Raw genomic sequence first — 14,573 nt, 5'->3', positions numbered from 1 at the left:
ATTTAACTTAAATATTCTGTTTTGTGACATATCAAGTTCTTTACTCTGACTCAATGATTCACTATTGAAACTTCTTTTAAGATGTCTCAAGTTTAATTTTCACTCTTTGTATGCATATAATGAAGAACCATAAGACTGAATTACCTGGGATGCTTGTGCCCATAAGAAATCGCAGAGCCGCCCGTTAATAGTAATAGAGCTCTGTGCAAAATTTCCTCCTGTGATATGAGTTACCACCCCTTGATCACTTATACTACCCCAAACATCTGACTGTATTTTCTAATTGAAATGGAATATTACTACCTGTGATATGAGTTACCACCCCTTGATCACTTATACTACCCCAAACATTTGACTGTATTTTCTAACTGAAATGGAATATTACCACCTAAATTGAATTGTACATCCAGAATAGTCTAAGAAGACATGATCCGAGAGTTTTCATATTTTCAAACTTTTTTGTATTAATAAGATGATGTCAAGTGTCATTATTTTATTAGTGAAAATTAATTCATTAAAAATATCATATCATTTATGTCAGACTAACGTTAGTCACCTGACAAAGCTTAACGATTGAATGATCGTTTTGTTATTTTCTGTAATATTAATGATAGTTTTGCTATTTTTAAAACTTCAGAGGAAAAAGAAATTTATTTATATTTCAGTGACCATTTAGGTAGTTTATCGTAAATAATATTTATGCTTTTGCCGCTTTAGGGCTTTGTTTTGGCCCTTCACTCGTTCCGTTTGTATAAAATACTCCAAAAGCAATATTGTTGTGTCAACAACTAAATCCCAAACTGTATTTTTACCTTTCGTTTGGGGTAAACCTACTCTGTTTTCTTTGCTTCGGTTTTTTTTTTGGTTTAACCCCGAAGCGCTATTTCTTGGAGACGATAAGCAAAAGCGAAATTTTCAGGTCCGGTTATTGAAAATTTTGATAAAGGTCAGTTTTTTTCCTTCATTTTTTTTGATTGGGTTATGATAAGAATACCGTTTGAATTCGTGGGTTCTGTTGCAATTTATTGTATACAATGATTTCGAAGCTATTTCTTATTTTGATTCTTAATAGTGCCATTATAAGTTTAAAAAAATCGGCATATTTATCCAATTCTCTTTCAATCCTTTTGCTGATTTGGGTTAATTGTTTTCAATGCATGGAGTTTACGGGGAAAAGAAAATGGTTCCTTTATTTTTATCTGAGACAAACTTGGATGACAAAGGACATAATGAAGCTAGCCATCAGATAATAGCGCTTTTAAGTAAACTGGGTTCAGTTATTTGGTCACTGATGGTCTCTGGAGGTCGTTCTGAGGCTCGGCTATGGCTTTGCAATGCCGTTTCGAGCATAACTTCAATCTCTCCTCACCATAAGAGAGATATCTTTATGAAGATGTTGACATCAAAGCCAACAAAGAAGGGTTTTGCATCTCAACTCTTGCAATTGGTTTTTGAGAAGAGGCCAAGGAAAACTGGCTCTATATTGGCCAAGAAAAGTTACTTGCTTGAGAAGTTTTTCCAAGGCAAGTAGTTTCCTTTTCTGTTCTTTCTTTAGGTTTCGGTAGTTTCTTTGATTTTGTTTTTCTCTGCACTGTTTTTCTTTTCTTTTAAGGTGAATTTTCTTCCTGTGCCAACTTCCGTCAGCTCAATGTTTTAGATTAGTTCAAGTGCTGTTTATTCATTTTTTGTCAAAAATTTGGAATTTTAGAGATTGGAAACTTGGGATTACTGTGATTTTATGATTTTTGCAAGTTGATCATATTTCGCTGTTTGATTCATATGTTTTGTGGGACTATGTTGCACTCTTTGTCCTTTGCGGAATTGATTTTTTTTCCTTTGTAATATGAAACTAGTTGGCAGCTCCAACTTAGTTCTTTATTAGCTTGTTCAAGAACCTTAAAGCTTTGCTGATCTTATATTTTATGATAAAGGATTCCGGATAAAGGTTGAGATTACTGTGAATTTAATGGTTTTCCATTTTGGTTATATTTTGCAGTTTGATTAGTATGTTTTGTGGGATTTTGTTGCAATCTTTTCCCTTTGTGAAATTGAATTTTGTAGCATGGAGACTAGTTGCTAGCTCTAACATAGTTCTTTATTATATTGTTGAAGGACCTTGAGCTATTGTTGGTTCTATATCGTGGTTTGATTATTATGTTTTATAGGATCTAGTTGCACTCTTGCCCTTTGTGAAATTGATGAGCATGCAAACTAGTTGGTAGGATGAGCCTCGTTCTCTAAGCACCATTTATATTTTAGCTTATTCTTGAACCTTAAAATATTATCATTATATATGTAGAGGTTGAAATTAGTGTGGACTTTTATGGTTTTCTGATAATTCTAATAATGGGTGAATAATGCAGGGAACCCTAAGCGAATCATGCAATGGTTCTCTAATTTTGGAGATGGCGGTGGGTTGGAACACAAAAAAGGTGCAAAGGCATTGTCTCAATTTGCTTTTGTAAATCGGGATATCTGTTGGGAGGAGCTTGAGTGGAAGGGAAAACATGGCCAATCACCTGCAATGGTTGCGACAAAACCTCATTACTTTCTCGACTTAGATGTCCAACGAACAGTTGAAAATTTCCTTGAAAATGTGCCTGATTTTTGGTCATCCATTGAGTTTGCTGAATCACTAAAAGATGGTGAGATTCTATTCATGGATACATGGTTTTTTGTGGAACTTTTTGTTGATTTGATGTATAAAGAGGATTTAAACGATATATGGGATGTAATAAGCGAATTTCTGAAGGAGGAACCATTTTCATCGTTGTGTCATCACCTTCTTATCTCTCTTGAAGAGAGTGAAGTCCGCATCTTTCTGGAATTGCTTCTTAGATATATCAATCCAAGGATAGAACATAAGGATTTTGGTAATCCATTTTATGTCCTGGAGTTTATACTTTGTAAGTGTGGTGATCCGGAATCCTTTGATATGCTTCTTCTATTAAGTGCTATCATCAATCAGAAGAGACAGCTTCTTCGGCTTGTAAATGATGAAGAATGTCAGGATGAAAATGAGCAAGTCAAAGATATTGTATCACAAATGGCCAAAACCTCCACTAATGCCCATACTTTGGCTTTGATCCTTAAAGAGTGCACCAAAGTAAAACCCGAAGAAGCAATAAAATTATTGGGGCTTTATTCTTGGGTTATCTATTACAGATTGTCAAAGGAATGCCAGACACCAGGATCCTGGGAAGCTTTATTTGTGACTAATGGAATACGTTTTCGAACATCTGATAAATACTCTATGCTTCATCATGAAGGCTCTTTAGATGAAAGTGACTCGGAAGCAGATAATCAAGCATCAAATAGGCGTAGGAAGAAAAGGAAAAGAAGAAAGAAGAGAAGGGACTTTGATCATGATGGCAGTTATGACAATGTGCTGCTCGATTTTGATGCTTCAGATAGCAGGTTGGGGTTGCAATCTGGTGGCGGAAGCTGGTTGCTATCAACTGATGATTTTTCTGCATCATGGACTAATGTGAGTTTCTTGCCCTTATCATCTATATCTGTTTTTACACTTTTCATTGTGGTAAAAAGTCCTTGCAACTTTTGCTTTGGAAATCATTCATGCTCTACTTTCATGTGGTGAGTAATGTTCATGACATTGCCAAGATATCCTCATAAATCTTTCGAACATATGGCATTTTTCTTAGATGTATAATGCTTAGACCAAAAGTGCTACCTAAAGAGCTCTTATCTTTCCTACTGGATGATCTCAAAGTGAATAACAAGGAAAAAAAGAAGGGAGTGGGAAGTAGAACATTTAGTATACAGCTCCGGCACTAAATTCAAGCTGTCATTTTCTTGCTCCCGTTTTTTGCTTAATTTCTTGTAATTGAACATCGTTGTCCCATCCTGTAGTTTTCTGATCATATATTGTTGTGATGGTTGTAGGTAGATCTACCAGAGCACCTTTCAAACTACTGCTTGTCTACATGGATGAAGCAGCTTGTTTCAAAATGGAGTATCGTGGCTAATGCTTGGTAAGGGATCACATCCCCTCTTTGCTTAGTTATGGAGTACTGTCTTAAAATCATACATGCTCATTTTTTAACAGGGGGTAGCCTACGATTGGTCCCACCATTTTTTTCATTGGACACACATCCCTTCTTTGCTTGGACTTTTAACTTCAAAATCAGATGGACTCCTTGGAAGCATGTGGTAGTGCATCAGCTCCCATTGCAACTCCCTCAAATTTTCCACATGGGCCTTACCATGCTCTTGATCAGGGCACTAGAAGGGGAGCAGGGCAGATTTCAGTATTGATGGTCATCCCTGAACTTCTTGTGTACAATATTACCAGATGGTTTGCGAGATTTGTTATTTGAAGACGAATATCTTAGGCAGATGGTTGCAGTTTTGTACACAACTGATAAATTATTTGTACAGACACAGTATTAATGACTACGTATTTTATTTTATTTCTTTTTTGGGGTAACACGGTACAGTTTAGTTATTGCCGTTTTCTCGTGTATCATTTAGAACTTGATTACTTAAACATGTTAGGCTTTTGCTGATTGCAGATACCCATCATTTCAAAAAGTTTAATGACCTTGCTTGCCAAGCTACAAGATACAAAAGGTCAATGAGCTTGCAAGTTTCAATAGCCAAGAAATAGAAGAACCCCATTCGAGCACTTAAGTTTTCTCAATTTGATCCGGTGCTTGAGGTTGAACGACCTTTTACCATGCCGGTGCATGTTTACGCACGGCAAAAATGTAGGAAAATCTCTCTTTTTGATCCAAAACTTTGTATTGAATATCTAAATGTAGGAAATCTCTTTCTGATCCAAAACTTTGTATTGAATATCTGTTCTTGAAACTGTTTAACTAAATCCTGCAAAAATTTGTTTGACAGAACGGGTGGAAACAATGAAATAATGAAATCCTGAGAATTTATTGTTCGAGATGATTTTATGAAAGTTGCTGACAATACAAGATATAGCATCATTGGGAAATCAATATATTTTGATTGAAGACATCTCTTCAGAAGATTATGTCAAACAAGTCCAAGAGCGGAACGAAGTACAAACCAGTATCTAGTTGAAATACGTTACATTGTTGATACAGAAACTTCAGTCCAGATCTCACAGAGATTCATCACTAGATATCCCTTAAATTTTGCCCTCCAAGGCAAACAAAAGGCCGGTGAAGGAAGCTAAAGAGGGGGGAGTTCAATTTTATTAGAGCATTTTTTCTGACCAAGTGAAATAAGTGTAAGAGTTAAATGGAGTACAAACCAGTGAATAACTTAAATATGTTACATTATTGGTTCTGAAACTACAGTCCAGATCCTAGAGAGCTTCTTCACCAGATATCAATTCGATAGCCGCATCAGATTCATCGTGCTCTACAAGGTTGAGAAAGGCGATGAATGAAGGATAAAGAGAAGAGAGGGGGTTTAAAATAAGACTAGTACTTTTATAAGAACGTCAAGTCAAGATTAGAATGTAAATTGAACACATAACATGTCAAGACTTTAGAAAGGCTGTTACGGCAGGTTAGAACCCAAAAGCCTTGACACAGTATTTTACTTTCATATCATTCCCCAAAAAGGAAAAAATCCCATGAAATTTTATGTTTTCCTCTAGCAGTATTGGCATAATGACAAACTTCAAGAAGCAGTAGAAACTTACCCAACGCCACATATGTTGGAAAGCTAACATACTTTGGACATGACGTCTTTGAAGCCAAACAATTCCGAGGCTGTAGCAGAAATAAATAATTTCAACACATGCATCAGTTCTACGATAAAAAGAGAAGTTTAATATACATACATAAATGCTGTAGTACAATTAAGATTCTTCCATATAGTCGAGAAATCATATTAGATGTTTCTGCTAATCCATAGCAAAGGTCCAGACGATCCAATTAATTACTCAAAAAGTAGGATAAAAGGTGAGGTTTTTTAGAAGGAAACTCCAGAGATTAATGTATGAGTGTTATTGCTCTGGGAACCACTAGCAAAGATGATATTTTCCTAGCTAGAAGTCCAATCTATGCAAAGAATGTTGACTGTAAACGGTACAAGTACGTCGACTTTGAACTACATGGGATTAAAAGCCAAAGTTGACTGAATCTAACCTTGAAATCCTTATAGAAGCATAAACGAATTTCCTCCACGTCATGTTTTGAACAAATCACTTCTGGTGTTGCCCGGAAAGAATCCTCAATGGCAGAGACAACGCCTCCAAGGGGATACCTTTCACTATTAGAAGGAACATATCCAGCTTCATTCAATATTTTCTGGCATCGAATGATTGTACAAGTGAACTATCAGTCAAATTGATAAAGAGATAAAACAACAAACTGTTTCAAATATTAAGTAATCTGGAATATGTTTCCCACATAAAATCTATTACAAACAATAACCAAAAGATGACAGAATCAACTTTACTCTGCAACAGACTGATTTCGAAGGAAGAAATCTGTAATCTATTCTTTAGACTTTAGGACGTAATCAACTTTACTCTGTAACCACTAGGCACTGAAGCAGAGTATCAAATGAAGGGTATGGGTAGCAATCACAAATTCACAATAGTTAATACTTTGGGCTATTCCGGGTGTTGTTCTTTGGTCTATTTGGAAACATAAAACTCTATTGTATTCGATAATAGGGACCTAGACAGGTCTTCCCTCTTCTTCATCGTCAGATTTAGTTGGCTAAGTGGTTTTTAGCCAAGTTCCATCATGTTTCCTTCTCGGTTGATTCGTTGATTGGTGAACCCTCTCTAGCAGACGGGCTCACGTGCTCAAAGGTTCAGTGTAGGCCTTTGCAGAGATGGCTTCCTCCTCCTCTGATTTCTTCAAGTTCAATGTTGATGGAGCTGTTAGAAAAGATGGGTTGGCAGGAGGCATAGGGGGTATACTTAGAGACTCTAACGGCTTCACTCTAGCATCGTTTTCAGAAAGTGTCGGACCTGGCCCTCCTCCATTAGCCGAATTGAAGGCAATCAGAAAAGGAACTGAGATTTTCTTTTCCTCAGTTTGGTCAACTAAGGGTAGATTGATAGTGGAAAGCGATTGTAAAACAGCTGTGGAGTGGATTCAGTCGTCTTCTTCTGCTCCTATCTATTTTAGCAATCTAGTCAAGGAAATCGAGTCTTTTGTATGGTCTAGGGCGTTAATTGTGAGATTGATTCCTGGGGGTTGTAACTGCGAGGCTGATAAACTAGCTAAAGAACGGGTTGGGTGATTATCAGGATACATCTAGGATGTTTTGTGTGTATTTAGAGGATAATTTTTTCTGATGTATTACAAATGATTAATGTGGTTCTTATGATATATCAATAAAATGTGGTACTCTTTTCCTCCTTCCGCTAGTTGTTCCTTTCCTTCATGAAAGGGACAATTATGAAGGGTTTTTTTAATGAGACCTCCTACTTATATCAAAAAAAAAAATACTTTGGGCTACTTCATAGGAATATGTATTAACCCCAAAAACAGGTAATTGATACTACAATTTGGCTTTTAGTATAAAACTTTCACCCAAATAAAGTGTTACATGCAATTAGCAACTCATGTAGATGAATATTTAGGGTACAACGAAAAACACGGTTGATTTAGGGTGTATAAGATTAAACAAGGTTTTGTAAAAGTTACCGTGACATTATATTTGAAGTAAACATTGAGAGCTGTTAAAAAGAAGGTGTATTCATCTTGAATTACAGGAGAGGAGCAAGTCCCATGCTTCTCTGCAAGTGAAAATACAATACTTATAAGCACCAAAAGTAAGTACAGAGATAAAAGAGCACGCATACACTTTTCTCCATTTTATGCTTGGATGTATGAACGGCTTAATCAATCTATTAACTAATCTATTCCATATTAAAGAAGAGCACATTTGCAAGGTTGCCACCAAAATTTGATGCAGGGACTCAGGAAGATACATATAAATAAATCAATCATCATTACTTGCTTAGGGACTATCATATTCTACTCTTATGTCAAACGAACTATATAAGATGCGTTTTTAGTAACCCTGAAAATAACCTTTAACACATTACCTCACAGTACCCCTCTAGGGATCATATATCCAGACATGATACCACTAAGGAATTATTATTGTGATATGACAGAAGATATCATAAATATCAGAAGGTATCATAAATATCACCTATCGTCTAAAATATCCCAAACCCAGTCTCAAAGCCATAAATCACATGGAGAATCCATCATATCTTATTGTAGAACTTGGTAATCAGCTTTCACCCTTTTTATTAAACCTCCTCTTCATCCACGTATTCAATTACCAGTCCCAATCCCAATAGCTGAATGGAAGGAAAAAGATGCAACATAGGTCACTAATGCATTCAACTACTAGGCACTACGTTCCTTTGTTTAGTTTGGCATCCTATCCTTTTCCATCATATGGTTTGCTAGGCTTCAGCCTATAACGTGTCATGCATTTTATAGGGTAAGGAGCAACCATTAAGCACTACCGTTTGCATAACTTGAGAATCTGTACCAACAGAAGCTATTTTAAGGATGGTTCAATATACAAGATGCAAATAATCTCATAATCCCTATTTGAATATCTCACACTTCCGTCCCAAATCAAATAGAGAAACTTCTATAAAATGAACTGAAAAGGTCAATCATATCATAAGGCAACAAAAACTGAAGACACTTACCCCACTACCAGTGTGCATCCCAAATGTCAGCCACCATAGAAACAAAAAGAAAAAAAGATATTAGTTTTGTATCATGGAGGACAGAATGATTTAGCAATATATAGAGACATGCAAGTGATATCCACCTCGTGAGCCCAAAATATCCCTTTTCCACTGAAGCAAGTCGATGATCGGCTACAATATAAGGATGGCCAATACTTCTCAAGAGCATCCATCAGTGGTGAGATCTACATGCATATAGCAACAAAGGTCAATAAGCAAGGCCAAATGATGCAGCACATAGACTGAATCAAATACACCGAACAACAAGCTGAAATATATTTACATCTATATAACTATATGGAAAATCATGTCCATATAATTATATGAAAAATGAGAACTATATGTTGGGAAATGGTAGAATACAAATCATAAACTTCAATATTTTTCTAGAAATCAAGCCAACTTCTGAAGTTTCAGAAAAGCCTAGATATGATATGTGCTATATAATTTCAAGGGACATCTAGACTATAGGTATCTTAAAAAAAAAAGGAAGAATGTATTGAACTGAATACTTATAACAAGATGTAATATCGCAAGTTATCACTTATATCAGCAGCACATGCTCACTATAGTTTCCTGCCGGTCTCCAACATGCATATAAAGATTTAATAAAGCAAAATTGCTGGGAAGGCTTTAAAGCATCTCTATACACGAGCAGATTCTATAAAATACAACAGTTCTACTGCATATATATCATTTTGGATGCACCAATTAAATAGCATAAACGGCACACCTCTTTGACGTCAAATCGAGCTCGAGCACAACAAGATGGCCAGGTTCCATCATTATAATCCGGCCATAGTCCATCTACCAATCATATCAAAGTAAAAAAAAAATTAGAACAGTTCTTTCTTCCACTCCCCACCCTTAGTTCCTGATAGATTAACATCCTAAAAAAGGGTACCTTTTGCACATTAGGAACAAATACAAGATCTGAAAGTTAAAACCTAAAAGCTATATGAAAACCCTTCTTCTAATATAATTACTTTGAAAAATTGAAAAAGAAAATAAGGTGAAATTTGTAAAATTTTAAACTCTGCTACCGCTATTTTTCCTTACCGGTATTAAATTACATGATGAAACATTTCGACACTTTCTATTTTGTGCAAATTGATAATTCTATGTAATATTCCAGTGAACTTCAATCAGAAACTCTATAATTTAAGAATAAAAAATTCCAAAACTTCAATCATTTCTGGCAAAACAATCTAAAGCAGACTTTTGAACTTTCTAGAAACAATTAACGTTAAAACCACAAATTAATATCTTCAATATACAAACATAATAATTATGTTCATAGCAACAAAAAAAAGACACTTACGAATAGTGAACTCGGTGGGAGAATTCTTGCTGCAGGGGGAAAAACTCAAAAATTAATTCATAAATGAATTTGCCTCAGTGATGGGGCAGCAGGAGCAACAATGGCGTGTCCTGTGGCAGATGGTACCGGGCCATTGAAGAGCCAAAGCGAAGTAATCGAACTCCCGTGGGCCTCCTTCTAAGGTTGCATTAACATCCATAATCAAAGAGGTAGTCAGCACTAGGGCGATGCATAGAATAGTTTGGGCAGAGAGGGATGCCATTGTCGATAATCAGTTGATCTCTAAGAGGTGATAAGGTCAATGATAAATTGATAGGGGAGCAATTTTATAGGAGGTAGTTGTGTACTTGTGTGGAGAAGGATTGAGCTGTCATTTGACCACTGTTGCTGGGGAATCTTTGTTGGGTTCAATTATGCGTTTTGGATTCCTATGATTGTTTATTGGTTGGACTACGCTATAAGAGGGGCAAATTTACAAGGATAATGCTTATTTTAAATACAATTATAAAAATATCATCTAAATAATATTACTTTTAAAAATAATATTAACAATATTTATTTTGTTATATAATTCAAGGTGTTTTCAGTTCACCGAAAATTTGGTAAAATATATTTAGTTGATAGTATTTTGACATATGTGACCGAAATGATAGAAGACTCTTTCAACACATCACATTTTTTACTAAAATTATCTTTTATATTAAATTTCAATTATACATCGATTTTATATTATTTTAAAAAATAAAATTTATAAAAATAATAATTTTAAGGTGTGTGAATTATTTGAATGTATAATAAATTGAATAAATGATATTTTAAAGGATGAGTTTGTCACGCTCGACGAGCAACGATGAACACTACTAACGATAAGCAATATTGATTTAATTTATAAAAATTTAAATTTTTAAAAGACTCAATGTGTAATTATAAATTAGTTAAAATTTTAAAAGTAAATTATTTAAAATAAAATATTAATTACATTATTTTCCACAATCATTTTTGCTTAAATGCATCATTGCCCCCCTAAAGTTTGCCATTTGTATCGAGTTGCCTGTCATAGTATTTTTCGGGACGTTTTGCTCAATGAAGTTTAAATCATTACCTCGTTTGCGCAAACCGCTAACTCTGCTAGAAATAGCAAGGGTAAATTACATATTTAACCACACAACTATTTTCACGGTTTTTTTGTCACCCAACAGCTTTTTTACTATTAATTAAACCATTTTAACAAGTTTAATTTGTAAAAATTATATAATTAAAATTGTGAGTGGAAAAACTAATTACTAATTAGTCTAGTGAGATGAGATGTTAAATCTTTTAAATAATGTTAAAGGGTTCAAATTCTATTGTTGTGAATGAAAAATTTAGATTAAAAATATCGTATCTATAATAAATTTGTATAATAATTAATCTAAATTAGTTGATCAATAAATTAATGTCGATGATTCGGAACAAAAACTTACACAATTTAAACCCAATAATTATTAAAAACTTGAAAAGAGTTGGTGGTTTTATTTCAAAACATTGATTACTGAAATGGGTCGTGAAATAAATTTTTCGAAGAATAATAAAATAAATAAATAAAAATTAAATATAAATAATTTAATGAATTAAGGTATCAACATCAAAGTATAGGAACCATGAACAAAGGGGCTTATTGTTTTTTTCATTAAAAAAGGGGTTCATTGTGTCTCTTATAATACCCAAAAATTTAGATAATGACCAAAATGAAAATTTTGAAAGTTTGATGGTCAAAGTAGAAAATTGAGAAAAGTTTAAGGAATTAAGTGATAATTTTTCCAAAAAGAATGTTATTCCATAAATGGATTTGGTTAGGGACCAAAATATAAATTTTTAAAGTTTGGTGATCAAAGTATAAACTTTGGAAAAGTTTAGGGACAAAATGGTAATTTTAAAAGTTACCATTGGCTTCGAAAATAAAAGAAAATATATTATTTTTACAATTTTAAATGTTGGAAAATAATATAAATATTTGGATTTTAATATTTAATTTTATGTTTAATTTAGACGGTTGGATTAAAGTGGTAGGATTGTAAGTTTTGGAAATTGTAAGGGCAAAATGGTAAAATATGAAAATATTTGTTCATATTTGATTTATGGATAAGGATAAGGTTCAGGTGGCATGATTTGGATGATGATAAGGATAAGTATCTAGGTGTTATGATAATTATGAAGTTTCATTAAGGGTACATTGGTATTTTCTCAATTTAATGAATTCAATATTCATTAAATGATTAATTAAAGGATGATAAGCATGAAAAATATATGAAATTTCATGCCAAAGTGTTTATCATATCTCCATGACGTGAGCTATACCAAGGTAAGGGAAAAATATTTGTTTTCCATTTTTGAGTCAATTCCTTTGGAATTCGAGTTATGCCGTGAAATAGGAAAGTGATCTACGCGAAAAACGCTATCATTTGGTACCAATATTTATTTCTAATATTGCTGGAAATAAAATATCTCAAATTCTACAGTTTGTGTTCATATAAGGGATCATGAAATTGATGATGAATCTTAATGTTTTTGAGGTTGTAGATTCATATTCAAGCTTAATTGATAGTTAAAACATGTTCAATCTTCCTAGAAATAATTCTATAAAATTCAGCCAAATTATAAGTTGGAGAACTTTGTGTTCTGATGAGAGTTGATTAGGGATTTGATTGTAGAGATGTTAAAAGGTTGATTGAAAGTTGATTTCATGATTGAATCAAATCAAAATCAAGCAAAATCATGAAAATATAGTTATAAAGGATAAAGAATCCAGTTATTATGTATTTGAGTGAGAAAAATTATGAAAAAATTATATAAGGTCTGGAAATGATGTAGGAAATATTTGCAAGCTTTAGAAAAATTCGGGGACCATTTTGTAATTTTTAAAAGTTGGGGGGCCAATTCAATAATTTTGGAAAAGTTGTGAATGGTTGTATAATGGTTTAATAGTTGATGTAATATACTGGAAAATGATGTTTTGGAATTTAAATGAGTGTTTAGATGTGAAATATGACTATTTTGGAAGTTTGAAAAGATTGACAATTTAAGTACAACATTCACATAGTTGGGTTACTTAAATGTAATTATGCTTTTGTAAAAGCATTTGAATGATAATAAATTCAATGCTGGAATTTTTAGTATTAAGAATCTAAGCGATAAAATGGTGAAAAGGAATTATTAAGTGTTAAATATGTGGTAGAAAATGAGTTTCAAGTATATTATGGAGTTGTTATGAGATGTGTTTATGTTAGTACAATACTAACATATATATCGTTATGAATTTGTGATTTATACAGATTGTGATTGATTTGTGATTGAAGCAAGTCAAATAAAAAAGGATTTATTATGGATCATAGTGAGGCACATATCTTGGATATATAAAGTGTCAAGGTGAGTGTAATACATGCATGACATTGTACATAGATGTTTTATACATCATTAGGAAGACTTGCGATAAGTCGACCTTGTTTATATCAGCATGATATTATGTCATTTTTATAACTTCGATATGACATTGATATGTCATAGTGTGAAATTATAGTGCATTGATCATGAATAATGTGATATTTTACCATGAATGTTATTTCGGGTATGAACTTTCCAATGTTAAATATTGATAATATATTTTGCCAAGAATGGATTGAATAAAATAGACTATATACTCATAATATATTTCGGGTCATTGAGGGACAGGGTATAGTTGGCATGCCATAGAGTATAGCGGCTGCAGATTTATAATAGCACTATATGTATAAGGGCACTAAGTGCATAAATGTAGATACGACCTTATGTATCATGTCCGGATTAGCACTAGTGTGTAAACCTAGTGTAGGTGGTGGGCACGACCCTATGTGTCATATCCGGATTAGGACTATGGCGTAAGCTTAGTGCAGGTTTAGCACTATGGTGCAGGTATTTTACTCGAATACCCAGGGTCTTAGGGTTTTATATTAGGCTATTGTCTATGGTTTATGGTTTATTGGTTAATAAATGGTAAGCATGCAAATAAGCTTACGAGCTTATGGGATAAATGACAAGTATATTGGTAAAATAAGCTTACGAGCTTATGGGATAAATGATAAGTATATTGGTAAAATAAGCTTACGAGCTTATGGAATAATGGTAAGTATATTGGTAAAATAAGCTTACGAGCTTATGAAATAAACGGTAAGTATATTGGTAAGGAATTTTATATTCAGTTATATTATTTTGATCATGGTAAAATATTGGTTATGCTGATAACATGATTTTATGACATTTTGATTTTGACATTGAAATTTATACAAGAGTTGTATTACATTGTTTATTGTTTTTAATTACCTTACTAAGTATATACTTAGCGTGTGATGATTTTCACGCGTAGGTAAAACGTCAAGGATAGAGTAAAGAGTACAGGGCACTCCGAGCATCTAGGAATACACTGCAATATCAGTAAGACATCCTATAATGGAATTTTGACTTTGTTAGTGGCATGTAATTATTAATGTCCTAGTTGCTCTGTTAAATTATTTTGCAACTGGTTTGTAATGGTTAAACTAAACTATTTTACTCTGT

At 33.5% G+C, this 14,573-nt stretch overlaps 2 protein-coding genes across 4 annotated transcripts; one reads left to right on the top strand and one right to left on the bottom strand.

Annotated features, from left to right (window-relative positions):
• Window positions 1-800: 800 nt before the first annotated feature.
• Window positions 801-4,431, top strand: LOC120185161. 3 transcript variants are annotated; one of them, XM_039189454.1, is made up of 5 exons: window positions 801-931; window positions 1,144-1,523; window positions 2,364-3,487; window positions 3,904-3,992; window positions 4,240-4,431. In XM_039189454.1, the coding sequence occupies exons 2-5, from the start codon at window positions 1,154-1,156 to the stop codon at window positions 4,244-4,246; spliced, it is 1,590 nt and encodes a 529-aa protein (XP_039045385.1). In that variant the 5' UTR covers window positions 801-931; window positions 1,144-1,153; the 3' UTR covers window positions 4,247-4,431. The 3 variants fall into 3 exon arrangements, with proteins under 3 accessions (XP_039045385.1, XP_039045384.1, XP_039045386.1); XM_039189453.1 differs by having other exon boundaries at window positions 4,067-4,431; XM_039189455.1 differs by having other exon boundaries at window positions 801-946; window positions 1,164-1,523; window positions 4,067-4,431.
• Window positions 4,432-4,961: 530 nt separating this feature from the next.
• On the bottom strand, window positions 4,962-10,352 carry LOC120185163 (ribonuclease 2-like). The gene is made up of 10 exons (XM_039189456.1): window positions 10,089-10,352; window positions 10,005-10,037; window positions 9,417-9,490; window positions 8,767-8,868; window positions 8,642-8,645; window positions 7,611-7,702; window positions 6,093-6,254; window positions 5,645-5,714; window positions 5,249-5,358; window positions 4,962-5,133 (listed from the first exon to the last, which is right to left on the bottom strand). The coding sequence occupies exons 1-9, from the start codon at window positions 10,264-10,266 to the stop codon at window positions 5,303-5,305; spliced, it is 771 nt and encodes a 256-aa protein (XP_039045387.1). The 5' UTR covers window positions 10,267-10,352; the 3' UTR covers window positions 4,962-5,133; window positions 5,249-5,302.
• Between the last annotated feature and the right edge of the window lie 4,221 nt (window positions 10,353-14,573).

This window comes from Hibiscus syriacus, unplaced genomic scaffold, assembly GCF_006381635.1.
Source record: "Hibiscus syriacus cultivar Baekdansim isolate YM2019G1 unplaced genomic scaffold, ASM638163v2 tig00112989_pilon, whole genome shotgun sequence".
Taxonomy (NCBI): Eukaryota; Viridiplantae; Streptophyta; class Magnoliopsida; order Malvales; family Malvaceae; genus Hibiscus; species Hibiscus syriacus.
This window is presented reverse-complemented; position numbering and strand designations above follow the sequence as displayed.

Bases quoted from the DNA above. Each gene is read 5' to 3' on its own strand.
- LOC120185161 (XM_039189454.1), top strand. From the start codon at position 1,154: ATGCATGGAGTTTACGGGGAAAAGAAAATGGTTCCTTTATTTTTATCT. The intron at 1,524-2,363 runs GCAAGTAGTTTC...TGAATAATGCAG, and splicing joins GCTTGAGAAGTTTTTCCAAG to GGAACCCTAAGCGAATCATG. The intron at 3,488-3,903 runs GTGAGTTTCTTG...TGATGGTTGTAG, and splicing joins TTTCTGCATCATGGACTAAT to GTAGATCTACCAGAGCACCT.
- LOC120185163 (XM_039189456.1), bottom strand. From the start codon at position 10,266: ATGGCATCCCTCTCTGCCCAAACTATTCTATGCATCGCCCTAGTGCTG. The intron at 10,038-10,088 runs CCATCACTGAGG...GTTTTTCCCCCT, and splicing joins CCATTGTTGCTCCTGCTGCC to GCAGCAAGAATTCTCCCACC. The intron at 5,715-6,092 runs GTTAGATTCAGT...TTTCTGCTACAG, and splicing joins GCTTCTATAAGGATTTCAAG to CCTCGGAATTGTTTGGCTTC.